The sequence below is a fragment of the Stegostoma tigrinum genome, chromosome 1, assembly GCF_030684315.1.
Source record: "Stegostoma tigrinum isolate sSteTig4 chromosome 1, sSteTig4.hap1, whole genome shotgun sequence".
NCBI classification, from domain to species: domain Eukaryota; kingdom Metazoa; phylum Chordata; class Chondrichthyes; order Orectolobiformes; family Stegostomatidae; genus Stegostoma; species Stegostoma tigrinum.
This window is the reverse complement of record NC_081354.1, coordinates 190,530,972-190,554,244: the sequence shown is the minus strand read 5'-3', so window position 1 is coordinate 190,554,244 and position 23,273 is coordinate 190,530,972. Positions and strand designations below refer to the sequence as shown.

The 23,273-nt window shown below is 48.1% G+C and overlaps 1 protein-coding gene across 1 annotated transcript in view; it reads left to right on the top strand.

Moving 5' to 3' along the window:
* LOC132209511 (disintegrin and metalloproteinase domain-containing protein 12-like) overlaps positions 1 to 23,273 on the top strand; it is a 193,002-nt gene that overhangs the window by 55,279 nt on the left and 114,450 nt on the right. Inside the window, exons 7-8 of the mRNA XM_059645051.1 lie at positions 18,747 to 18,812; positions 21,170 to 21,241. Of these exons, the coding sequence (XP_059501034.1) occupies positions 18,747 to 18,812; positions 21,170 to 21,241 (138 nt within the window). The remainder of the gene's footprint in view (positions 1 to 18,746; positions 18,813 to 21,169; positions 21,242 to 23,273) is intronic.

Below are 23,273 nucleotides of genomic sequence, written 5' to 3'. Positions count from 1 at the left end.
CAGTTTGCACATGGCTCAGGTAAAACAAAATAATGCTGACATCATTACCTTTGATGCTCTGCTTCTTAATTTAGTGCCAGCTCTTCACATCATTTATACAGAGCTTCCTTCTTGTATCTGGTAGCTACATGGACCACAATGAGCAAAACCTTTCCCTCTCACTGCAAATTCTTCTTGCAGTGAGGAGACGTCCTGGACTCTGCTTTGGGTCAAAGAGCACAGTCTGTATTCAAATAAAAAACAAACTAACTGCCGATGCTGTGAATCAGAATCAAAAATAGAAGTTGCTGGAAAATCTCCGCAGGTCAAGCAGCATCTGTGAAGGGGAATCATAGTTAACATTGCCATTCTGGTGACCCTTCCTCAGAACTCATGGTAGCTGGGAAAATGTCAGTTTATGTGCAGAAGATAGAGTGGGGCAAAGGGGTAATGAGTAAATTATAGGTGGGGATAGATCCCAAAGAGTGAAGAATGGTTAGGCAAAGGAGGGATGATAATCTGGCTAGCATGTTGATTACCTGTTAATGGAGACTGTTAGGGGATAACAATAAATAGTGTGTCATGGCAGACTGTGTGATAGATAATAAGGCGTGGTATGTTGTGGTGGGGGCTGGGGCATGGGAGAGTTCCAGCCCTAAAATTGTTGAACTCGATATTGAGTCCGGAGGGCCGTGGGGTCCCCAAGTGAAAAATAAGTTGCTGTTCTTCCAGCTTATGCTGAGCATCATTGGAACACTGCAGGAAACCTGAGACAGAGATGTTGGCCAGGGAACAGTGTGATGCATTAAAGTGGCAGGCAACTGGAAGGTCAGGGTCTTTTTTGCCAGCAAAACATAGATGTGCTATGCAGAGGAGACCACATTGTGAGCAGTGAGTGCAGTAGACTAGATTGTGGGAAGTACAGGTGAAGTGTTACTTCACCTGGAAGGTATGTTTAGGCTTTTGATGACTGAAGAGGGAGGAGGTAAATGGGCAGGTGTTACACCTTTGTCGGTTACAGGGGAAGGTGCCATGGGGCTGTGGGGGTGGTGTTGGGAATGAAGAAAGAGTGGACCACGGTGTCCCAGAGGAACCAGCCCCTACAGAAAGTGGACAAAGCGGGGGTGGGGTAATATATGTCAGGTGGTGACATCTTGCTGGATGTTACTGAAACGGTGACTGATGATCTGGATGTGGATGCTAGTGGGATGGTAGGTTAGGGACTATTGTATCTGTGAGACGGAACAGAGGGCTGGAGGGCAGAAGTGCAGGAGATGGTTTGGACCCAGTTGAGGGCCCTGACGACGACAGTGCTGGAGAAATCTCAGTTGAGGAAGAAGGTGGATATTTCGGAGGCTCCCTTGTCGAAGTTGGTCTCATCGTAACACATGAGACAGAGATGGAAGAACTGAGAGAATGGGATGGAGCCTTTACAGGAAGAAAGATGTATAGTCCAGATAGCTGTGGGAGTCAGATAGTCGAATAGTGGATGTTAGTGGCCAGCCTATGCCCAGAAGTAGAAACACAGATGTTGAGGAAGGGAAGGGAGGAGTCAGCAAAAGAACAAGTGAGGACAAACTGGAAATCAGGAGAAAAATCAATGAATTGTTCCAATTTCTGATGCGAGAACGAAGCAGCAACAATGATATCATCATTATATTTGAGATCCAGTTGTGGGTGCAAACCAGAATAGGACTGGGACAAGCAATGTTTCATGTACCCCACGAAAAGGCAGGCATAACCACGTGCGTACCCACGGCCATCTCACTGACCTGAAGAAAATGAGTGGATTTAAAAGAGATAATAAAATGTGAGGCTGGATGAACACAGCAGGCCAAGCAGCATCTCAGGAGCACAAAAGCTGACGTTTCGGGCCTAGACCCTTGGCCTGCTGTGTTCATCCAGCCTCACATTTTATTATCTTGGAATTCTCCAGCATCTGCAGTTCCCATTATCTCGGATTTAAAAGAGAAGTTGTTTGGGGTGAGGATGAGCTTGGTCAAGTGGAGGAGGGTGGTGATGGTTGGGGACAGTTCAGGCTGTATTCATGCTGTACGCTTCAGGGCAAGATGTTGATGCTGTTCACTATACTTCCTTAGTTAGCACTATATTTGCTCAGCGTCGGGAGTCGGATGAGAGCGCGAGAGGATTGCTGCGAAGGTAAAATCATATATTCGGCAGTGGCTAGGATGTGGGAGGTAAGAGTCAACAGCAGTGACTCTGCTGACTTCACCTGTGGGAAGTGTACCGAGCTCTAGATCTTCAAAGACCATGCTAGGGAACTGAAGCCGGAACTGGATGAGCACAGGATCATTCAGGAGGCTGAGGTGGTGATAGAAACGAGCTACAGGGACATAGTTACCCCTGAGAATGAAGGCAGTTGGGTGACAGTAAGGAAAGGGAAGTGAAGGAATCGGTCAGTGCAGGGATCCCCTGTGGTCATTCCACTCAACAAGAAGGTGACTGTTTTGGATCCTGTTGGTGGAGGGGACCTACCAGAGGTAAGCCACAGGGACCGGGTCTCTGGTACAGGGTCTGGCCCTGTGGCTCAGAAGGGAAGCGGGGGGGGAGAATAGGAGAGCAATTGTAGTGGGGTATTTGGTAGTAAGAGGCACAGACAGGCGGTTCTGTGGACACAAACAGACAAACAGATGGCATGTTGCCTCCCAGGTGCCAGGATCTGTGGTATCTTGGATCGTGTCTTCAAGATCCTTAAGGGGGAGGGTGAGCACCCAGCAGTCATGGTACACATCGGTACCAATGACATGGGTAGAGAAAGGACAGAGAATGTGAAAAACGAGAACAGGGAGTTAGGTTGGAAGCTGAAGTTCGGGACAAACAGGGTAGTTATCTCTGGATTACTACCACTGCCATGTGATCGTGAGGTAAGAAATAGGGAGACAGTGCAGCTAAACACGCGGTACAGGGCTGGTGTAGGAGGGAGGGCTTCCATTAGGTGGATAATTGGAGCACATCCAGAGGAAGGTGGAACCTGTACAGTAAGGATGGGTCACACCCGAACCTGACGGGCCCAAATATATTTAGGGGCAGCACGGTGGTTCAGTGGTGAATACTGCAGCCTCACAGCGCCAGGGGCCCAGGTTTGATTCCAGCCTCGGGTGACTGTCCGTGTGGAGTTTGCACATTCTCCCTGTGTCTTCGTGGGTTTCCTCCGGGTGCTCCGGATTCCTCCAGTCCAAAGATGTGCAGGCTAGGTGGATTGGCCATGCTAAATTGCCCATAATGTTCATGGGTGTGTGGGCTATAGAGGGGTGGATCTGGGTGGGTTTGAAAAGGGAATCTGTGCAGGGAGCCTAAAGAGATAGGAGAGGCCCTTAATGAATACTTTTCTTCAGTATTCACAACTGTGCGGGACCTAGTTGTAGGGGAGGACAGTGTGAAACAGGCTGGTGGATGTAAGTAAAGATGTGCTAGGAATTTTGAGGAACTTGCAGATAGATAAATCCCCTGGGCCTGATGGGATTTATCCAAGGATTCTCTGGGAAAATTGATGTACAGAAAGAGCTGGGTGTTCAGGTCCATTGTTCCCTGAAGGTGGCAACGCAGGTCAATAGGGTGGTCAAGAAGGCATATGGCATGCTTTCCTTCATTGGGCGGGGTATTGAGTACAAGAGTTGGCAGGTCATGTTACAGTTGTATAGGACTTTGGTTCGGCCACATTTGGAGTACTGTGTACAATTCTGGTCGCCACATTACCAAAAGGATGTGGATGCTTTGGAAAGGGTGCAGAGGAGGTTCACCAGGATGTTGCCTGGTATGGAGGGTGCTAGCTATGAAGAAAGGTTGGATAGATTAGGATTATTTTCATTAGAAAGACGGAGATTGAGGTCTACAAAATCATGAGGGGTATGGACAGGGTGGATAGCAAGAACCTTTTTCCCAGAGTGAGGGACTCAATTATTAGGGGTCATGAGTTCTAAGTGACAGGAGGAAAGTTTAAGGGAGATATGCGTGGAAAGTTCTTTACACAGAGGGTGGTGGGTGCCTGGAACGCGTTGCCAGCGGAGGTGGTAGATGCAGACACGTCAGCGTCATTTAAGATGTATCTGGACAGGGACATGGATGGGCAGGGAGCAAAGGGATATAGACCGTTAGAAAATAGATGATAGGCTTAGACAGAGGATCTCGATCGGGGCAGACTTGGAGGGCTGAAGGGCCTGTCCCTGTGCTGTAATTTTCTTTGTTCTTTGTTCTTTCTTTGAAATGAGGGAAGAGATCACAGGGCCTTTGGCGATGATCTTTTTGTCCTCATTGTCCACGGGTGCAGTGTCGGACGTTTGGAGAGAGGCAAACATCATTCCCTTGTTCAAAAAAGGGAATAGGGATAACCCTGGAAATTACAGGCCAGTTAGTCTTATGCCAGTGGTGGGCAAATTATTGGAAAGGGCACTAAGAGACAGGATTTATGATCACTTGGAAAGGCACAGTTTGATTCGTGATAGTCAGCATGGATTTGTGAGGCGTAGATCATGCCTCACAAACCTTATTGAATTCTTTGAAAAGGTGACCAAATATGTGGATGAAGGTGGAGGATGTGGTACACATGGATTTAAGTAAGGCATTTGATAAGGTTCCCCATGGTAGGCTCATGCAGAAGGTAAGGAGGCATGAGATCGGGGGAAATGTGGCAGATTGGATTCAGAATTGGCTGATCCTTAGAAGACAAAGGGCAGTCGTGGATGGAAAATATTCAACATGATGCTCAGTTACGGGTGGTGTATCACAAGGATGTGTTCTGGGTCCTCTTTTGTTTGTGATTTTTGTAAATGATTTGGATGAAAGAGTGGAAGGGTGGATTAGCAAGTTCGTGGACAATACGGAGGTTGGTCGAGTTCTGGAAAGTGCAGAGGGCTGTTCTAGGTTACAAAGGGACATTGATAGGATGCAGACCTGGGCTGGGAAGTGGCAGGTGGAGTTTAAACCTGAAAAGTGTGAGATGATTCATTTTGAATGGACAAAATTTGAAAGCAGAATACATGGTTAATAGAAAGATTCTTGGCAGTGTGGAGGAGCAGACGCATCTTAGGGTTTATGTCCACGGGACAAGAGGGCATCGCCTCAAGTTTAGAGGGAGCAAATTTAGGACTGAATTGAGAAGGAACTTCTTTGCCCAGAGGATTGTTAATCTATGGAATTACTTGCCCAGTGAAGTAGTCGACACTACTTGCGTAAACATTTTTGAAGCTCAGGTCGATTTTTTTTAAACAGTAAAGGAATTAAGGGATACGGTGAAACTGCGGGTAAGTGGATTTGAGTCCACAAAATGATCTGCCATGATCTTATTGAATGGTGGAGCAGGCTTGAAGTGCTGAACTGCCTACTCTTGCTCCTAGTTCTTATGTTCTTATGTTCCTATGTTATTACGTTCCCTGAAAGCTGCCACCCAGGTGGATAGAATTGTTCAGAAGGCGCATTAATAGAGAAATTGAGTTCAAGTGCTGTGATGTTATGCTCCAGGTATACAAAAGCCAGGTTTGGCACATCTGGAATATTGTGTCCAGTTCTTGTCGCCTCATTAAAGGAAAGATGTGGAAGCGTTGGAAAAGATGCAGAGGAGATTTACCAGGATGTTGCCTGGAATGGAGGGAAGGTCTGACAAGGAAAGGTTGAGAGAGCGAGGACTTTTCTCTTTAGAATGACGAAGGATGAGGGGTGACTTGATAGAGATGTACAAAAAGATCAGAGGTAGAGATAGAGCGGACAGCCAGAGACTTTTTCCTAGGGTGGAGGTCACTATTATGAGGGGGCATAGTTTTAACGTGAGTGGGGGTAGATATAGGGGAGACCTCAGAGGTAGGCTCTTTACTTCGAGAGTGGTCGGGATGTGGGATGCATTGCCAGTGAGGGTAATGGAGTCGGCCTCATTCGGGGTATTTAAGAAGCTGTTAGATAGACATGTTGATAATAGTATAGGGTAGGGGTGGAGGTTAGATAGACATTAGGTTTAAGGTAAAAGATCAGTGCGACATCATGAGCCGAAGGACCTGTACTGTTCTGTGTTCTGTATTATTTTATACCCTCTCTATTTAGACGGCTTCCTGTGCCATCAGGCCATGGCCAGTTCGCTCACTCACCCTGCAGCCCTCACTCTCATCCAGTTGAGCTGATGGTGGATCAACAATAGCATCACTGGAATAGGAATCCAGATACTCCGGATTTTAATGTCCTGGAGCCAGAGGTTCAAATCCCACCATTCAGATGGTGAAATTAGAGTTCTGTAAATGTAAAATTTGGAATATAAAAAAAAGTTGGCCTAGTTGTAACCAAGCAATCATTGTTATAAAAGTACATACTGTTCATTAATGTCATTAAGATAAGAAACAAAGCCATCCTTAATCGGTTTTAGATAACAAAGTGTGAAGCTGGATGAACACAGCAGGCCAAGCAGCATCTTAGGAGCACAACAGCTGACATTTCGGGCCAAAGGTCGAGGTCTGAAACGTTGGGTTTTGTGCTCCTGAGATGCTGCTTGGCCTTCTGTGTTCATCCAGCTTCACACTTTGTTATCTTGGATTCTCCAGTATCTGCAGTTCCCATTGTCTCTTTAATCAGTTTTGCCTGGATGAGTCCGGATCCACACCCAATGTGACTGACTGCCCTCTGAATTTACAAAAACAGGCCAGTGAATACTGTTCATGTCAGTCACACCCATGTCACATGAACAATCAAAGACAGGAAGTCAGTCCTGCTGGACATCTGCAAAGGACAAGGGTGCAGTTTGCATTACGCCCGGGTCCCATCACCTTCCTCACTGCCTTGTCCCTGACCACTGATCCAATCCGAAGGTGCTCATCATCAGCTCTCTCGAGTTTTCTCCCCTTCCCTTACCCAGCATGCCTCAGTAATGACTAAACCCACATGTTATCCCTCAAGTCTGATTCCTACCCCACTTTACCATGTGCCATTCCTTGATCAACCCAGCATTCAGCAGGTATCCTAGAATCCACTGGCATCTCTTGCACCCACAGCATCCTTAAAATCCTGTTTTGCACCTAGACTAGTGCAGTCGGTCTGGAGGTACCCTGCATGGTTCCTGACATGTTTGCTCCACACTTGGCAGGACTTCCTCTTACCACAGGACTAGCAGTAGAGACTCTAACGCTAGACTGTGTCTCTTCACCCCTGGACCTGTGCAGTCTCAGTATGTGGGGAAATACCCAGCTCTGCAGGAAGAAGGTCAGTGCACTCCTCCGATCTGCCAAGGTGATTGCCGCATCCCCTCTCTGATGCCTCATTCTCACACTCTCATTTTTTCTCCACTGCTGGACGATTTCCCATGGTGGCTTATGATCTGCCCAACCTCTGACACCACTCATCCTGCATGCCCTCTGCGCTGCCTACCAACTCAGCCGAGCACTTCCCCACCTGCACTAACAGTAAATCATGTGCTACCTTCTTTGTCTTCAATAATACCTACCTCTCTCTCAATCTACAAGGAAAACAATACACAATAAAATAGAAAATGGGAGGTGATGGCTTTGTGATATTGTCTTTGGACTGTCAATCCAGAGACCCAGATAATATTCTGGGAACCTGAGTTCGAATCCCACCATGGCAGATGGTGGAATTTGAATTCTATGAATATCAGGAATTTAGAGTCTAATGACGACCATGAATCCATTGTCAATTGTCAGAAAAAACTCATCTGGTTCACTAATGTCCTTTAGGGATGGAAACTGCCATCCTTCCCTGGTCTGGCCTACATGTGACTCCAGACCCACAGCAAGGTGGTTGACTTTGAAATGCCCTCTGGGCAATTAAGGATGGGCAATAAGTGTTGCCTGGTCAATGATGCCCTCACTCCATGAATGAACAAAGGGAACAAAAAAGAAAAAGTCAAGACAGTGGTGCACTGCCCGACATTCAGCTCCTCATTCCTTGTCAACTCCTTATAAGGTCCTGATTCTGGCTGCTGCCAATTGTAATAGACACTACTGTTAACTCACTAACACAGAGTGAAACTATCGCCCCCTTGATTTACTTGCTGATAATTATGACATCTTTCATGGCTTTGTGCTCAATAGTTCAACAATACAAGTGTAATATGAGCTGGTATCTCTGGCTGAGGGGCAATGTTCAGAAAGAGAGGGCAAGTCAAGGCAGGGATGCTGTGAGTGTCCAAGTAGGTTCAGAGTGAATGAGGGCCTTGACAGGAAGTGAGGAGCCTGGAACTGCAGGTTGATCTGGGCAATGTGCTGGGCGCATGTACCCGAACACAGTGTCCTTACTGCGTTATTACAGTGTATTAATTACAGGGCAGAAGTTTGCCAAGGCTCCTTAAACAGCACCTTTCGGGCCTTCCAAACCTATGACCACTTCCACCGAGAAGGACTAAGGCTATAGACATGTGAGAACATCACCACCTTCAAATTCCCCTGCAAGCCACTTATCATCCTAAATTGGTAATATATCACCATTCATTCAGTATCTCAGTGTCAAAATCCTGGATTCCCTCCCGGAGAGCAATGTGGGTCAACCTACAGCAGATCAACGGCAACAGTTTCTTACCCAAAAAAGTTCTTCAAACTTTTGCTCAGAGATTCTTCCCTTGTGTGACAGACAATAGACTGGAAGTTGACACAGATGCGACTTAAACAATCGTTTCTTTATTTTAACGCTTTTTGCATCAACACTCAACATAAAACATAGTTTGCCTTCCTGGACCTCTCTGTCTCCATTTCAGGCAACCACATACAAACCGATGTCCATTTCAAGCCCACCGACTCCCACAGCTACCTGGAACACACCTCCTCCCACCCACCTTCCTGCAAAAATTCCATCCCCTATTCCCAATTCCTTCGCCTCCACCGCATCTGCTCCAAGGATGAGGCATTCCACTCCCGTGCATCCCAGATGTCCTCGTTCTTCAAGGACCGCAACTTCCCCCCCGCAGTGGTTGAGAACACACTCAACCGCTTATCCTGCATTTCCTGCAACTCATCCCTCACACCCCGTCCCCGCAATAACTGGCAAAAGAGAATCCCCCATAGTCCTCACATACCACCCCACCAACCTTTGGATAGCATCATCGTCCGACACTTCCACCATCTATAATCCGACCCCACCACTCAAGACATTTTCCATCCCCACCCCTGTCTGCTTTCTGGACTCTCTCTGTGACTCCCTTGTCCGGTCCACACTCCCCTCCAACCCCACCACACCCAGCACCTTCCCCTGCAACCGCAGGAAGTGCTACACCTGCCCCCATACCTCCTCCCTCACCTCCATCCCAGGCCCCAAGATGACTTTCCATATCAAGGAGATGTTCACCTGCACATCTGCCAATGTGGTATACTGTATCGACTGTACCCGGTGTGGCTTCCTCTACATTGGGGAAACCAAGCGGAGGCTTGCGGACCACTTTGCAGAACACCTCCGCTCAGTTCGCAACAAACAACTGCACCTCCCAGTCGCGAACCATTTTAACTCCCCCTCCCATTCCTTAGATGACGTGTCCATCATGGGCCTCCTGCAGTGCCATAATGATGCCACCTGAAGGTTGCAGGAACAGCAACTCATATTCCGCTTGGGAACCCTGCAGCCCAATGGTATCAATGTGGACTTCACCAGCTTCAAAATCTCCCCTCCACCCACTGCATCCCAAAACCAGCCCAGCTCGTCCCCACCTCCCTAACCTGTTCTTCCTCTCACCAACCCCCTCCTCCCACCTCAAGCCGCACCTCCATTTCCTACCTACTAACCTCATCCTGCCCACTTGACATGTCCGTCCTCTCCGGACTGACCTATCCACTCCCTACCTCCCCACCCATACTCTCCTCCCCACCTATCTTCTCCTCTATCCATCTTCAGACTGCCTCCCCCCTCATTTATTTCAGTTCCCTCTCCCCATGCCCCTTTTCTGATGAAGGATCTTGGCCCGAAACGTCAGCTTTTGTGCTCCTCAGATGCTGCTTGGCCTGCTGTGTTCATCCAGCTCCACACTTTGTTATCTTCGTTAGAACATTTACTTCTTTCTACATCTAACTTAGCTTCAGCTTTAACTCATTTCATTTAACTTCACTTTACCATACTTTAATTTAACCCATATTTAACCCAAACTCCAACCTTAACTCTACAAGTTTGGCTTGAAACAATTAAGACGCCAATTTGAGTGAAATGGCCAACTTTGCTCTTGGTATAGATCTTGCTGGTGGTTCTTTGTTTTCTTTGAAGATAACTTCAGGGTACATGCTTCTCAACTGTTGGCCTTGAATGTTCACTCCTGCAAATGCTTTGTTCTGCTAACTTCTACCACAAATGTGTTCATCCTTTATGAAACTTCACTGGCACTCAGTCACTGAATTGACAATTCCTGATTCATACTCTTCGATGTCAGCCAATGGAGTTTAGATTAGATTAGATTCCCTACAGTGTGGGAACAGGCCCTTCGGTCCAACAAGTTCACACCGCCCCTTGGAGCATCCCACACAGACCCATCCCCCTATAACTCACACATCCCTGAACACTACGGGCAATTTAGCATGGCCAATCCACCTAGCCTGCACATCTTTGGACTGTGGGAGGAAACTGGAGCACCCGGAGGAAACCCACGCAGACATGGGGAGAATGTGCAAACTCCGCGCAGACAGTCGCCTGAGGCTGGAATCGAACCTGGGTCCCTGGCGCTGTGAAGATGCAGTAACAACTCCGTAATGTTTATACAATATCGTAAACAGTCACATTCCATACTCCAGTTAAGGTAATATGGTGCCAGTATGTCTAGCAAGACACCATGACACCTCGCTTACCTGGTCAACATAGGTAACTGGAGGTTACAGCTTATAGGACAGGTCACAACATGTCAAAGTTTTAACCGAGGTCAGAGTTTAGACTAACTTGACATAGCCTCCCAGCATGCTTGCTTGTAGCTTGATTGGAGACCATGTTATAGTTGTAGAGGGTGTTGGTTAGGCTACATTTGGAACACTATATGCAATTCTGACCTCCCTGCTATTTGATGGATGTTGCAAAACTTTTAAGGGTTTGGGAAAAGATTTAAAAGGATTTTTCCAAGGCTGGAGGGTTTGAGCTATATGGAGAATCTGAATTGGCAGGGTTATTTTCCCAGGAGCAGCTGAGTGGTTTCCCGAGAGATGTTTACAAAATCAAAAGGGGCATAGGTAAGGTCTTTTTCCCTGGAATGGGGCAGTTAATATCTAGAGGGCATAGTCACACGACACCAGGTTACAGTTCAACAGGTTTAGAATAAAGAACAAAGAAAATTACAGCACAGGAACAGGCCCTTCAGCCCTCTAAGCCTGCACCAATTGAGATCCTCTGTCTAACCTGTCATCTATTTTCTAAGGGTCTGTATCCCTTTACTCCCCGCCCATCCATGTACCTGTCCAGAAACATCTTAATATACACTAACGTGTCTGCGTCTACCACCTCCGCTGGCAACGTGTTCCAGGCACCCACGACCCTCTGTGTAAAGAACTTTCCACGCATATCTCCCTTAAACATTCCTCCTCTCACTTTGAACTCATGACCCCTAGTAATTGAGTCCCCCTTTATTTGAAGCCACAAGCTTTCAGAGTCTCACTCCTTCTTCAGGTATCAGTGAGAGAGGAAGCATTAGACACAGAATTCATAAGATAAAGATCAAAGGGTCATAGAATTGATGCAGTGTTGAACAAAAGTAAGATGGCTGTTAATCGTTAATCAGTTAGAAAGGCTTAATATGCAAATTCATGAATTTCTTTCAAGCCACTGCCCCGAGATAACTAAAGGTTTTATCAATTCCCTCAGTATACCAGAGATATACCTCAGTATACCAGAGAGTAAACCGGTTGATGTGGTGTATATGGATTTCAGCAAGGCGTTCGATAAGGTTCCCCACAGTAGGCTATTGTACAAAATGCAGAGGAATGGAATTGTGGGAGATATAGCAGTTTGGGTCGGAAATTGGCTTGCTGAAAGAAGACAGAGGGTGGTAGTTGATGGGAAATGTTCATCCTGGAGACCAGTTACTAGTGGTGTACCGCAAGGGTCGGTGTTGGGTCCACTGCTGTTTGTCATTTTTATAAATGACCTGGATGAGGGCGGAGAAGGATGGGTTAGTAAATTTGCAGACGACACTCAGGTCGGTGGAGTTGTGGATAGTGATGATGGATGCTGTAGGTTGCAGAGAGACATAGATAAGCTGCAGAGCTGGGCTGAGAGGTGGCAAATGGAGTTTAATGCAGACAAGTGTGAGGTGATGCACTTTGGTAGGAGTAACCAGAAGGCAAAGTACAGGGCTAATGATAAGATTCTTAGTAGTGTAGATGAGCAGAGAGATCTCGGTGTCCTTGTACACAGATCCTTGAAAGTTGCCACCCAGGTTGACAGGGCTGTTAAGAAGGCATACAGCGTTTTAACTTTTAATAACAGAGGGATCGAGTTCTGGAACCAAGAGATTATGGTGAAGCTGTACAAAACTCTGGTGTGGCCGCACTTGGAGTATTGTGTACAGTTCTGGTCACTGCATTGTAAGAAGGATGTGGAAGCTTTGGAAAGGGTGCAGAGGAGATTTACTAGGATGTTGCCTGGTATGGAGGGAAGGTTTACAAGGAAAGGCTGAGGGACTTGAGGCTGTTTTCATTTGAGAGAAGAAGGTTGAGAGGTGACTTAATTGAAACATCTAAAATAATCAGAGGGTTAGATAGGGTGGATAGGGAGAGGCTTTTTCCTAGGGTGGTGACGGCGAGCATGAGGGGGCATAGCTTTAAATTGAGGGGTGAAAGATATAGGACAGATGTCAGAGGTAGTTTCTTTACTCAGAGAGTAGTAAGGGAATGGAATGCTTTGCCTGCAACGGTAGTAGATTCGCCAACTTTAGGTGCATTTAAGTCGTCATTGGATAAGCATATGGACGTACATGGAATAGTGTAGGTTAGATGGGCTTGAGATCGGTATGACAGGTCGGCACATCGAGGGCCAAAGGGCCTGTACTGTGCTGTAATGTTCTATGTTCTATGATATCTAGTTAGGCAATGCATTTTAAGTTTGAGTCACAGTTTAGAATCTGGCTGTGTATCAACTTGGAGTCAGAGTGGTTTTATGTTCACATTGACTATCTACAAATTATGTGCCTTTTGAACAAGTTAGAATGTATCTGCAATTACAAATCTGCAAAATGTATGTGTGTGTGTGTTTGTTGCTGGTGTGTGTGTGTGAGAGAGAGAATGTGTGTGCGCGTGTGTGCGTGTGCGCGCATGTGCGTGTGTGTGCGTATGTGTGTGTGTGTGTGTGTGTGTGTGCGTGTTGTGTGTGTGTGTGTGCGTGTGTGTGTTGTGTGTTTGTTGCTGGTGTGTGTGAGAGAGAATGTGTGCATGTGTGTGTGAGGGGGGGAGATAGAGAGAGAGAGTGTGTGTGTGTGTGTGTGTGTGTGTGTGTGTGTGTGTGTGTGTGTGTGTGTGTGTGTGAGTGAGAGACAGGGAGGGAGAGAGAGAGAGAGATTGTGTGTGTGCCAATGGGGGAACATTTAAGCAATAAATAACGTTCAGCCTCGATTTTCAAGGCAGACTTTGGGATGCACAACCTCGCAGAGTCACCGAGCAGAGACTAATAGCCAAGTTCAGCACCTGTGAGGACAGCCTCAACCATGATCTTGGGTTGATGTCGCACAACAGGTGACCCCACTACACCGTACACTCTCACACACGCACACATACACACATACTCCCTGACACAAACACACACACACGCATACTTACTCACTCAGACACTCTCACATACACACGGCCTCTCATACGCACGCACACACACACACTCACTCAATTACACACACACATCCTCTCTCCCACTCTCTCTCACACACACACGCACACACGCACATGCACACTCACTCACTCACACTCTCCCCTCCCCCAACCCCATCACACACACACAAGCAAATCTATGGGGTGAATTTGCATTTGTATTTGCAGATATATTCTATTTTCTTCAAAAGGCACACAATTCGGAGACAGTCAACGTGGCATTTCATATATTCCTGCTCTGGAAATAAAACCAGTCTGACTCCAAGTTGATACTTAGCCCGGTTCTCAACAATACCTCACACTTAAAATGCATTGTCTAACAGAGGATGCCACCTCTGGTAAACTGAGGGAATTGACTAAGGGGGTGGCCATGGGCACCCGCATGGGCCCCAGCTATGCCTGCCTCTTTGTAGGTTACGTGCAACAGTCCCTCTTCCGCACCTACACAGGCCCCAAACCCCACCTCTTCCTCCGGTACATTGATGACTGTATCGGCGCCGCCTCTTGCTCCCCAGAGGAGCTCGAACAGTTCATCCACTTCACCAACACCTTCCACCCCAACCTTCAGTTCACCTGGGCCATCTCCAGCACATCCCTCACCTTCCTGGACCTCTCAGTCTCCATCTCAGGCAACCAGCTTGCAACTGATGTCCATTTCAAGCCCACCGACTCCCACAGCTACCCAGAATACACCTCCTCCCACCCACCCTCCTGCAAAAATTCCATCCCCTATTCCCAATTCCTCCGCCTCCACCGCATCTGCTCCCACGATAAGACATTCCACTCCCGCACATCCCAGATGTCCAAGTTCTTCAAGAACCGCAACTTTCCCCCCACAGTGAGCAAGAACGCCCTTGACCGCGTCTCCCGTATTTCCCGCAACTCATCCCTCACACCCCGCCCCCGCCACAACCGCCCTAAGAGGATCCCCCTCGTTCTCACACACCACCCTACCAACCTCCGGATACAACGCATCATCCTCCGACACTTTCACCATTTACAATCCGACCCCACCACCCAAGACATTTTTCCATCCCCTCCCCTGTCTGCTTTCCGGAGAGACGACTCTCTCCGTGACTCCCTTGTTCGCTCCACACTGCCCTCCAACCCCACCACACCCGGCACCTTCCCCTGCAACCGCAGGAAATGCTACACTTGCCCCCACACCTCCTCCCTCACCCCTATCCCAGGCCCCAAGATGACATTCCACATCAAGCAGAGGTTCACCTGCACATCTGCCAATGTGGTATACTGCATCCACTGTACCCGGTGTGGCTTCCTCTACATTGGGGAAACCAAGCGGAGGCTTGGAGACCGCTTTGCAGAACACCTCCGCTCAGCTCGCAACAAACAACTGCACCTCCCAGTCGCAAACCATTTCCACTCCCCCTCCCATTCTCGAGATGACATGTCCATCATGGGCCTCCTGCAGTGCCACAATGATGCCACCCGAAGGTTGCAGGAACAGCAACTCATATTCCGCCTGGGAATCCTGCAGCCTAATGGTATCAATGTGGACTTCACCAGTTTCAAAATCTCCCCTTCCCCCTCCGCATCCCAAAACCAGCCCAGTTCATCCCCTCCCCCCACTGCACCACACAACCAGCCCAGCTCTTCCCCTCCACCCACTGCATCCCAAAACCAGTCCAACCTGTCTCTGCCTCCCTAACCGGTTCTTCCTCTCACCCATCCCTTCCTCCCACCCCAAGCCGCACCCCCATCTACCTACTAACCTCATCCCACCTCCTTGACCTGTCCGTCTTCCCTGGACTGACCTATCCCCTCCCTACCTCCCCACCTATACTCTCTCCACCTATCTTCTTTACTCTCCATCTTCGGTCCGCCTCCCCCTCTCTCCCTATTTATTCCAGTTCCCTCTCCCCATCCCCCTCTCTGATGAAGGGTCTAGGGCCTTGGCCTGCTGTGTTCATCCAGTTCCACACTTTATTATCTTGGATTCTCCAGCATCTGCAGTTCCCATTATCCCAGCTCATCCCCGCCTCCCTAACCTGTTCTTCCTCTCACCTATCCCCTCCACCCACCTCAAAACCCAACCCCATTTCCTACCTACTAAACTCATCCCGCCCCCTTGACCTGTCCGTCCTCCCTAGACTGACCTCCCCGCCTACACTCACCTTCACTGGCTCCATCCCCACCTCTTTAACCTGTCTGTTTCCTCTCCACCTATCTTCTCCTTTATCCATCTTTGATCCACCTCCCCCTCTCTCCCTATTTATTCCAGAACCCTCTCCCCATCCCCCTCTCTGATGAAGGGTCTAGGCCCGAAACGTCAGCTTTTGTGCTCCTGAGATGCTGCTTCGCCTGCTGTGTTCATCCAGCTCCACACTTTGTTCTCTGAGACTCTGAAAGCTCATGTTTTCAAATGCACCTGTTGGACTATAACCTGGTTTGGTGCAATTTTTGATTTTGTCCACCCCAGTCTAACACTGGTACTTCCACAACATAGAGGCCATAAGGATAAGGGGAGAGGAAAGGATTTAAAAGGGACCTAAGGAGCAACTTTTTCACGCAGAGGTTGGTGTGGACGTGGAATGAGCTGCTGGCGGAAGTACTGGAGGCTGGTACAATCACAACAATTAGAGGAATCTGGATGGGTATACGAGTAGGGAAGGTTTTGAGTGATATGGGCCAAATGCTGCCAAATGGGACTGGATTAATTTAGGACATCTGGTTGGCATAAATGAGTTGGACCGAAGGGTCTGTTTCCAAGCTGTACATCCCTGTGACTTGACTGATTGACTATGACTCACCATTGATGTACAGAAGAATATTGGGTTCAAGTCCATAGCTCCCTCAAAGTGACCACACAAGTAGATAGGGTGGTAAAGCAGGCATATGACATGCTTGCCTTCTGGTGGTCGGGGAATTGAGTACAAGAGTCAGGATGGCATATTGCAGCTTTATAATACTTTGATCAGGCCACACTTAGAGCATTGCATTCAATTCAGGTCGCCACATTACAGAAGGATGTGGAGGCTTTGGAGTGGGTGGAGAATAGGTTTACCAGGATGTTGCCTGGATTAAGAGGGTATGAGCTGTCAGGAGAGGCTAGAAAAAAACCCGGGTAGTTTTCTCCCTTGAGTAGCAGAGACTGAGGGGAGACTTGTGCGAAGTTTATCAAATGGGAATTGATGGTCAGAATCCTTTTCCCAGAGTTGAAATGTCTAATACAAGGGGAATGCATTTAAGATGAGAAGGGTAAAGTTGAAAGGAGATGTGATCAGAGATAATGGGAACTGCAGATGCTGGAGAATCCGAGATAACAAAGTGTGGGGCTGGATGAACACAGCAGGCCCAGCAGCATCTTAGGAGCACAAAAGCTGACGTTTCAGGTCTAGACCCTTCATCAGAGAGGGGGATGGGCAGAAGGAACTGGGATAAATAGGGAGAGAGGGGGAGGCAGATAGAAGATGTATAGAGGAGAAGATAGGTGGAGAGGAGAGTATGGGTGGGGAGGTAGGGAGGGGATAGGTCAGTCCAGCGAGGACGGTCAGGTCAAGGGGGCGGGATGAAGTTAGTAAGTAGGAAATGGAGGTGTGGCTTGAGGTGGGAAGAGGGGATAGGTGAGAGGAAGAACAGGTTAGGGAGGTGAGGATGAGCTGGGCTGGTTTTGTGATGCAGTGGGGGGAGGGGAGATTTTGAAGCTTGTGAAATCCACATTGCACGGTTGGGGCCAAATTGGGAAGGCTTGAATGTAGACTGTAGTTCATTGGGGATGATCTGGTTCTGCAGGCTGGTGCTGAGGAAGGTGATGTGGCTCTGGTACCTGGTTTGCTTCAGGATATGGTCGAGCAGTTTCAAGGCCGAAGAGATTACCGGAGAGTTGCAGTGGGAGAGAGATCCCCTGAGATTGGTCCGGAGGGAGGAGGGTAACTTCATCAGGTTCGGCATCCACACTTTGTTATCTCGGATTCTCCGGCATCTGCAGTTCCCAATATCACTGATACAATTTTAACATCACTGCGAAGCCTCTTCCAGGATGCCTAACCTGAAGAAGTTACCCTCCTCCCTCCAAGCCTGGAGTCTGGAATGCACTGCTGGGGTGGTGGTGGAGGCAGATACGATTAGGGTGTTTTGAGGGACTTATAGACAAGCACATGAATATGCAAGCTTAGAGGAATATGGACCAAGGGCACGCAGAAAGGAATAGTTTCTTTTGGTGTCATGTTCGGCACAACATTGTGGGCTTTACGGCCTGTACCTGGGCTGTACTATTGTATGTTCTACGACGCAATGCATCTGTGACTCTTAACCAGTCTCATGGCCATTTCTGCTGATAGATGTCTGACCACAGGTTCATGAAGGCAGCTCATCACAACTCTCTCAAAGCAACTTGGAATGGGCAGTAATTGCTGGCCAGCCGGTTGCACCGTGTCCAATGAGAGAATAAAACAAGCACCATTAACAAGTAGTAATGATTGTCAAATAGCCTTTTGCTGCTGCCTAGTGAGAATCTTGCTGTGCCACTTATGAAAAGCATCAGAGATGGAACAAATTGTTCCTGATGTTGAGATGGGCCACACTTCACTGGTCACCCATTTCTGCCATTCATCGCAAGGGTCCACCCCTTGTCTCGGCCTTAAATGCATGATCTCTAGTTCTCAAAGCATTTCCTACCCATTGATGTGTACAGATCGGGGTCACACTTACCAGATGATCCGTGTTCTATGTTCTTTGACCTGCAGGTTGTGTCATTATCTCGTGTTTTCTGGCTGGAGCAAACTGTTACTGAAAGAGAAAAGAAGGGAGGGTCAGGAAAACGAGAATGTGAAAGAAGCAGGAAATAACAAATCCATTAAGAGACCTCTCTTAATTTCAAACTGAGGATCTTCCTGAGGAATTAGATATAGTGGACAGGACAAAATGTTTCTGTGTAAGAGGAAAGGGAGGAGTCATGTGAATTGGACTTTAACTGGTACCTTCCCAATCAGGGGTCACTGTATCATTTCGTCTCAAATTGACAAAGATTTCCTCTTTCTCCAGATGGAAAGGGATCAGCTGGCTGAGACGAAATATATCGAACTGGTGCTAGTGGCAGATCGGAATCTGGTAGGTGAATTCTCCTTCAGCAGGAATTGGATGTGGTTCGAATCTCTGCGCTTCCTGATGCACATAGAACGTAGAACATTACAGCACAGTACAGGCCCTTCGGCCCTCGATGTTGTGCCGACCTGTCATACCGATCTGAAGCCCATCTAACCTACACTATTCCATGTACATCCATATGCTTGTCCAATGACGACTTAAATGTACCTAAAGTTGGCGAATCTACTGCCGTTGCAGGCAAAGCGTTCCATTCCCTTACTACTCTCTGAGTAAAGAAACTACCTCCGACATCTGTCCTATATCTTTCACCCCTCAATTTAAAGCTATGCCCCCTCGTGCTTGCCGTCACGACCCTAGGAAAACATCTCTCCCTATCTACCCGATCTAACCCGTGAATAACCTGGGGACCTTGATAACAAAGTGTGGAGCTGGATGAATGCAGCAGGCCAAGCAGCATCTCAGGAGCACAAAAGCTGACGTTTCGGGCCCAGACCCTTCATCAGAGAGGGGGATGGGGAGAGGGAACTGGAATAAATAGGGAGAGAGGGGGAGGCGGACCGAAGATGGAGAGAAAAGAAGATAGGTGGAGAGGAGAGTATAGGTGAAGAGGTAGGGAGGGGCTAGGTCAGTCCAGGGAAGATGGACACGTCAAGGAGGTGGGATGAGGTGGTAGGTAGGAAATGGAGGTGTGGCTTGGGGTGGGAGGAAGGGATGGGTGAGAGGAAGAACAGGTTAGGGAAGCGGAGACAGGCTGGGCTGGTTTTGGGATGCATTGCGGGGAGGGGAAGAACTGGGCTGGTTTTGGGATGCAGTGGGGGGAGGGGAAGAACTGGGCTGGTTTTCGGATGCAGTGGGGGAGGGGAGATTTTGAAGCTTGTGACGTCCACATTGATATCATTGGACTGCAGGGTTCCCAAGCGGAATATGAGTTGCTGTTCCTGCAACCTTCGGGTGGCATCATTGTGGCACTGCAGGAGGCCCATGATGGACATGTCATCTAAAGAATGGGAGGGGGAGTGGAAATGGTTCGGGACTGGGAGGTGCAGTTGTTTGTTGAGAACTGAGCAGAGGTGTTCTGCAAAGCGATCCCCAAGCCTCCGCTTGGTTCCCCAATGTAGAGGAAGCCACACCGGGTGCAATGGATACAATATACCACATTGGCAGATGTGCAGGTGAACATCTGCTTGATATGGAAGGTCATCTTGGGGCCTGGGATGGGGTGAGGGAGGAGGTGTGGGGTCAAGTGTAGCACTTCCTGCGGTTGCGGGGGAAAGTGCCGGGCGTGGTGGGGTTGGAGGGCAGTGTGGAGCGGACAAGGAAGTCGCGGAGAGAGTGGTCTCTCTGGAAGGCAGACAGGGGTGGGGATGGAAAAATGTCTTGGGTGGTGGGGTCAGATTGTAGATGGCAGAAGTGTCGGAGGATGATGCGTTGTATCTGGAGGTTGGTGAGGTGGTATGTGAGAACTAGGGGGATCCTCTTGGGCAGTTATGGCGGGGGAAGAGTGTGAGGGATGTGTTGCGGGAAATGCGGGAGACGCGGTCAAGGGCGTTCTTGACCACAGCGGGGGGAAAGTTATGGTCCTTGAAGAACGTGGACATCTGGGATGTGCGGGAGTGGAATGCCTCATCCTGGGAGCAGATGCGGCGGAGGTGGAGGAATTGGGAATAGGGAATGGAATTTTTGCAGGAGGGTGGGTGGGAGGAGGTGTATTGTAGGTAACTGTGGGAGTCGGTGGGCTTGAAATGGACGTCAGTTTCTAGCTGGTTACCTGAGATGAGGACTGAGAGGTCCAGGAAGGTGAGAGGTGTGTTGGAGATGGCATCTTTCAATGGCTCAATTCTACCTTCACGCAACTGTATGTGCGGAGTTTGCACCTTCTCCCTCTGTCTTTGTGGCTTTCCTCTGGGTGCTCTGGTTTCCTCCCACAGTGCAAAGACGTGCAGGCTAGGTGGACTTCTCACAAGGAATCAAGGGCTACGGGGAGAGTGCAGGGAAGTGGAGTTGAAATGCCCATCAGCTATGATTTAAATGCCGGAGTGGACTTGATGGGCCGAATGGCCTTACTTCCACTCCTATGTCTTATGGTCTTATTGCCCATAGTGTTCAGTGATGTGTTAATTAGTGAGCTATGGGGGATGGGATGCTCTGAGAAGCAGTGTGAAATTGTTGGGCCGAAGCCTGTTTCCACACTGTTGGGATTCCATGTTCTAAGTCTAACCATCGCACGGAAGAAGGCGAGCAGGATGATGAGAAGTTCAAAAGATTTCAGGGAGCATTGGGAAACTGTGTGTGATCATGGAGAGTCTGAGTTGACATGTTCAATTCCCTGAATCAACACCAACCATTCTGTTTCCTTCCAGTATCAGAATATGAACAGTAATAGAGGAGCTGTGGTGCGAAGAATGCTTGACATTGCCAATACAGTTGACCTGGTGAGTACAGAGACTGTCTTCACAGCAATGACAGGTTCGCCTTTCTCTGTTTAAGCCTCTCCATGCTCCCAGGCAGGTCAGAATGACAATGGTATGACATACAACATTCTGGTAACTCACAATACTTGAAATTTCTGGCACCGATTTTCTCACACCCTGCTTTCAGCTCTTTAAAAAATCACTGTGACCCTTCAAGCAATCATATAGTCAGGCTATTTCACCTGGTCTGCATGGATTACAAAAAGATATTGGAGCCAATGATGGTTAACCAGGAAAGTTAAGGATAGCTTTGCATTGAAATGAAAAGCACACAACGTGTCAAAAACTAATGGTAAGCAAGAGGATTCGGAAAGCTTTACAAACTAACAAGAGTCAAACATAAAAATTAGAAAAAGGGAGAAAGTAAACTTTGATGGAAAAAGGAAAAAATTGAGTTAACATTTCGTTACCGTTCCCTCTGGGGCACCATGGTCCATGCTTCCTTCACCCTCAACACTTCCTCACAGCCCTACGGTACCTTCCCCTGTAGCCTGTGAAGGTGCAACACCTGCACATTTACCTCCTCACTTCCCAGTATCCCAGGGCCCAAACATACCTTCCAGGTGAAGCAACACTTCACTTGCACTTCCCACAATCTTGTCTACTGCATTCACTGCTCACAATGTAGTCTCCTTTACATTGGGGAAACAAAGCATAGATTTGGCATCCACTTTGCAGAACATCTACGTTCTGCTCGCAAAACAAGGTCTGAACTACCTGTTGCCTGCCACTTCAATGCACCACCTTGCTCCCTGGCCAACATCTCTGTCTCTGAGATAATGGGAACTGCAGATGCTGGAGATTCCAAGATAATAAAATGTGAGGCTGGATGAACACAGCAGGCCAAGCAGCATCTCAGGAGCACAAAAGCTGACGTTTCGGGAAGGGTCTAGGCCCGAAACGTCAGCTTTTGTGCTCCTGAGATGCTGCTTGGCCATCTCTGTCTCTGGTTTGCCACAGTATTCCAGTGAAGCCTAGTGCAAGCTGGAGGAACAACGCCCCATTTTCTGCTTGGGGACCTTACGGCCTTCCGGACTCAATATTGAGTTCAATATTTTCAGGCCTAAAATCCCCCATGTCTCAGCCCCCTACCCCACACACTAGGCCTTGTTACCACATAGCCTGCCACTCCACACCCAACATTGTAATCACTAACAGTCCCCATTAACAGCTATTCACCCTCCCAGCCTGATCGTCAGCAACTCCTTTGTCTGTCCAACTGACTTTCTCTCTCTTTGGGCCCTATCCCATTGTTTACTCCCTACCACACCCACTTCCCTATTTTCTGCATATAGACTGACATTTTCCCAGCCACCATCAGTTCTGAGGGAGCTCCGGTTCCCACCCCCTGCCAAACCAGTTTAAACTCCCCCGAAGAGCTCTAGCAAACCACCCGCCCAGGATATTGGTGTCCCTCCAATTCAGGTGCAAGCCATCCTTCCTGTAGAGGTCCCACCTTCCCCAGAAGGTATCACAATGAACCACAAACGTGAAGCCCCCACTCCTACACCAGCTCTGTAGCTATGTGTTCAGCTGTGCATTCTCTCTGTTTCTCACCTCACTAGCCCATGGCACTGATAATAATCCTGAGATTACTACTCTACTTGTCCTGGCTTTCAGCTTCCATCATAACGTCCTATAGCTAATTTCAGGTCCTCATTCCATTTCCTAGTGATGTCTTTGGTACTGATGTGTATCAGAAATAAGGTGGATGAACTTCGAGTTGCGACCCAGGTGGATAGAGTTGTTAAGAAGGCATATGGTGTATTAGCTTTCATTAATAGAGGGATTGAGTTCAAGAGCAGTGAAGTTATGATGAGAAATAGCCAGCTTGGTTTATAAGGGGCAGATCATGCCTCACAAGCTGTATTGAAATCTTTGAGGATGCAACAAAACACATTGATGAAGGTATCAGAGATAATGGGAACTACAGATGCTGGAGATTCCAAGATAATAAAATGTGAGGCTGGATGAACACAGCAGGCCAAGCAGC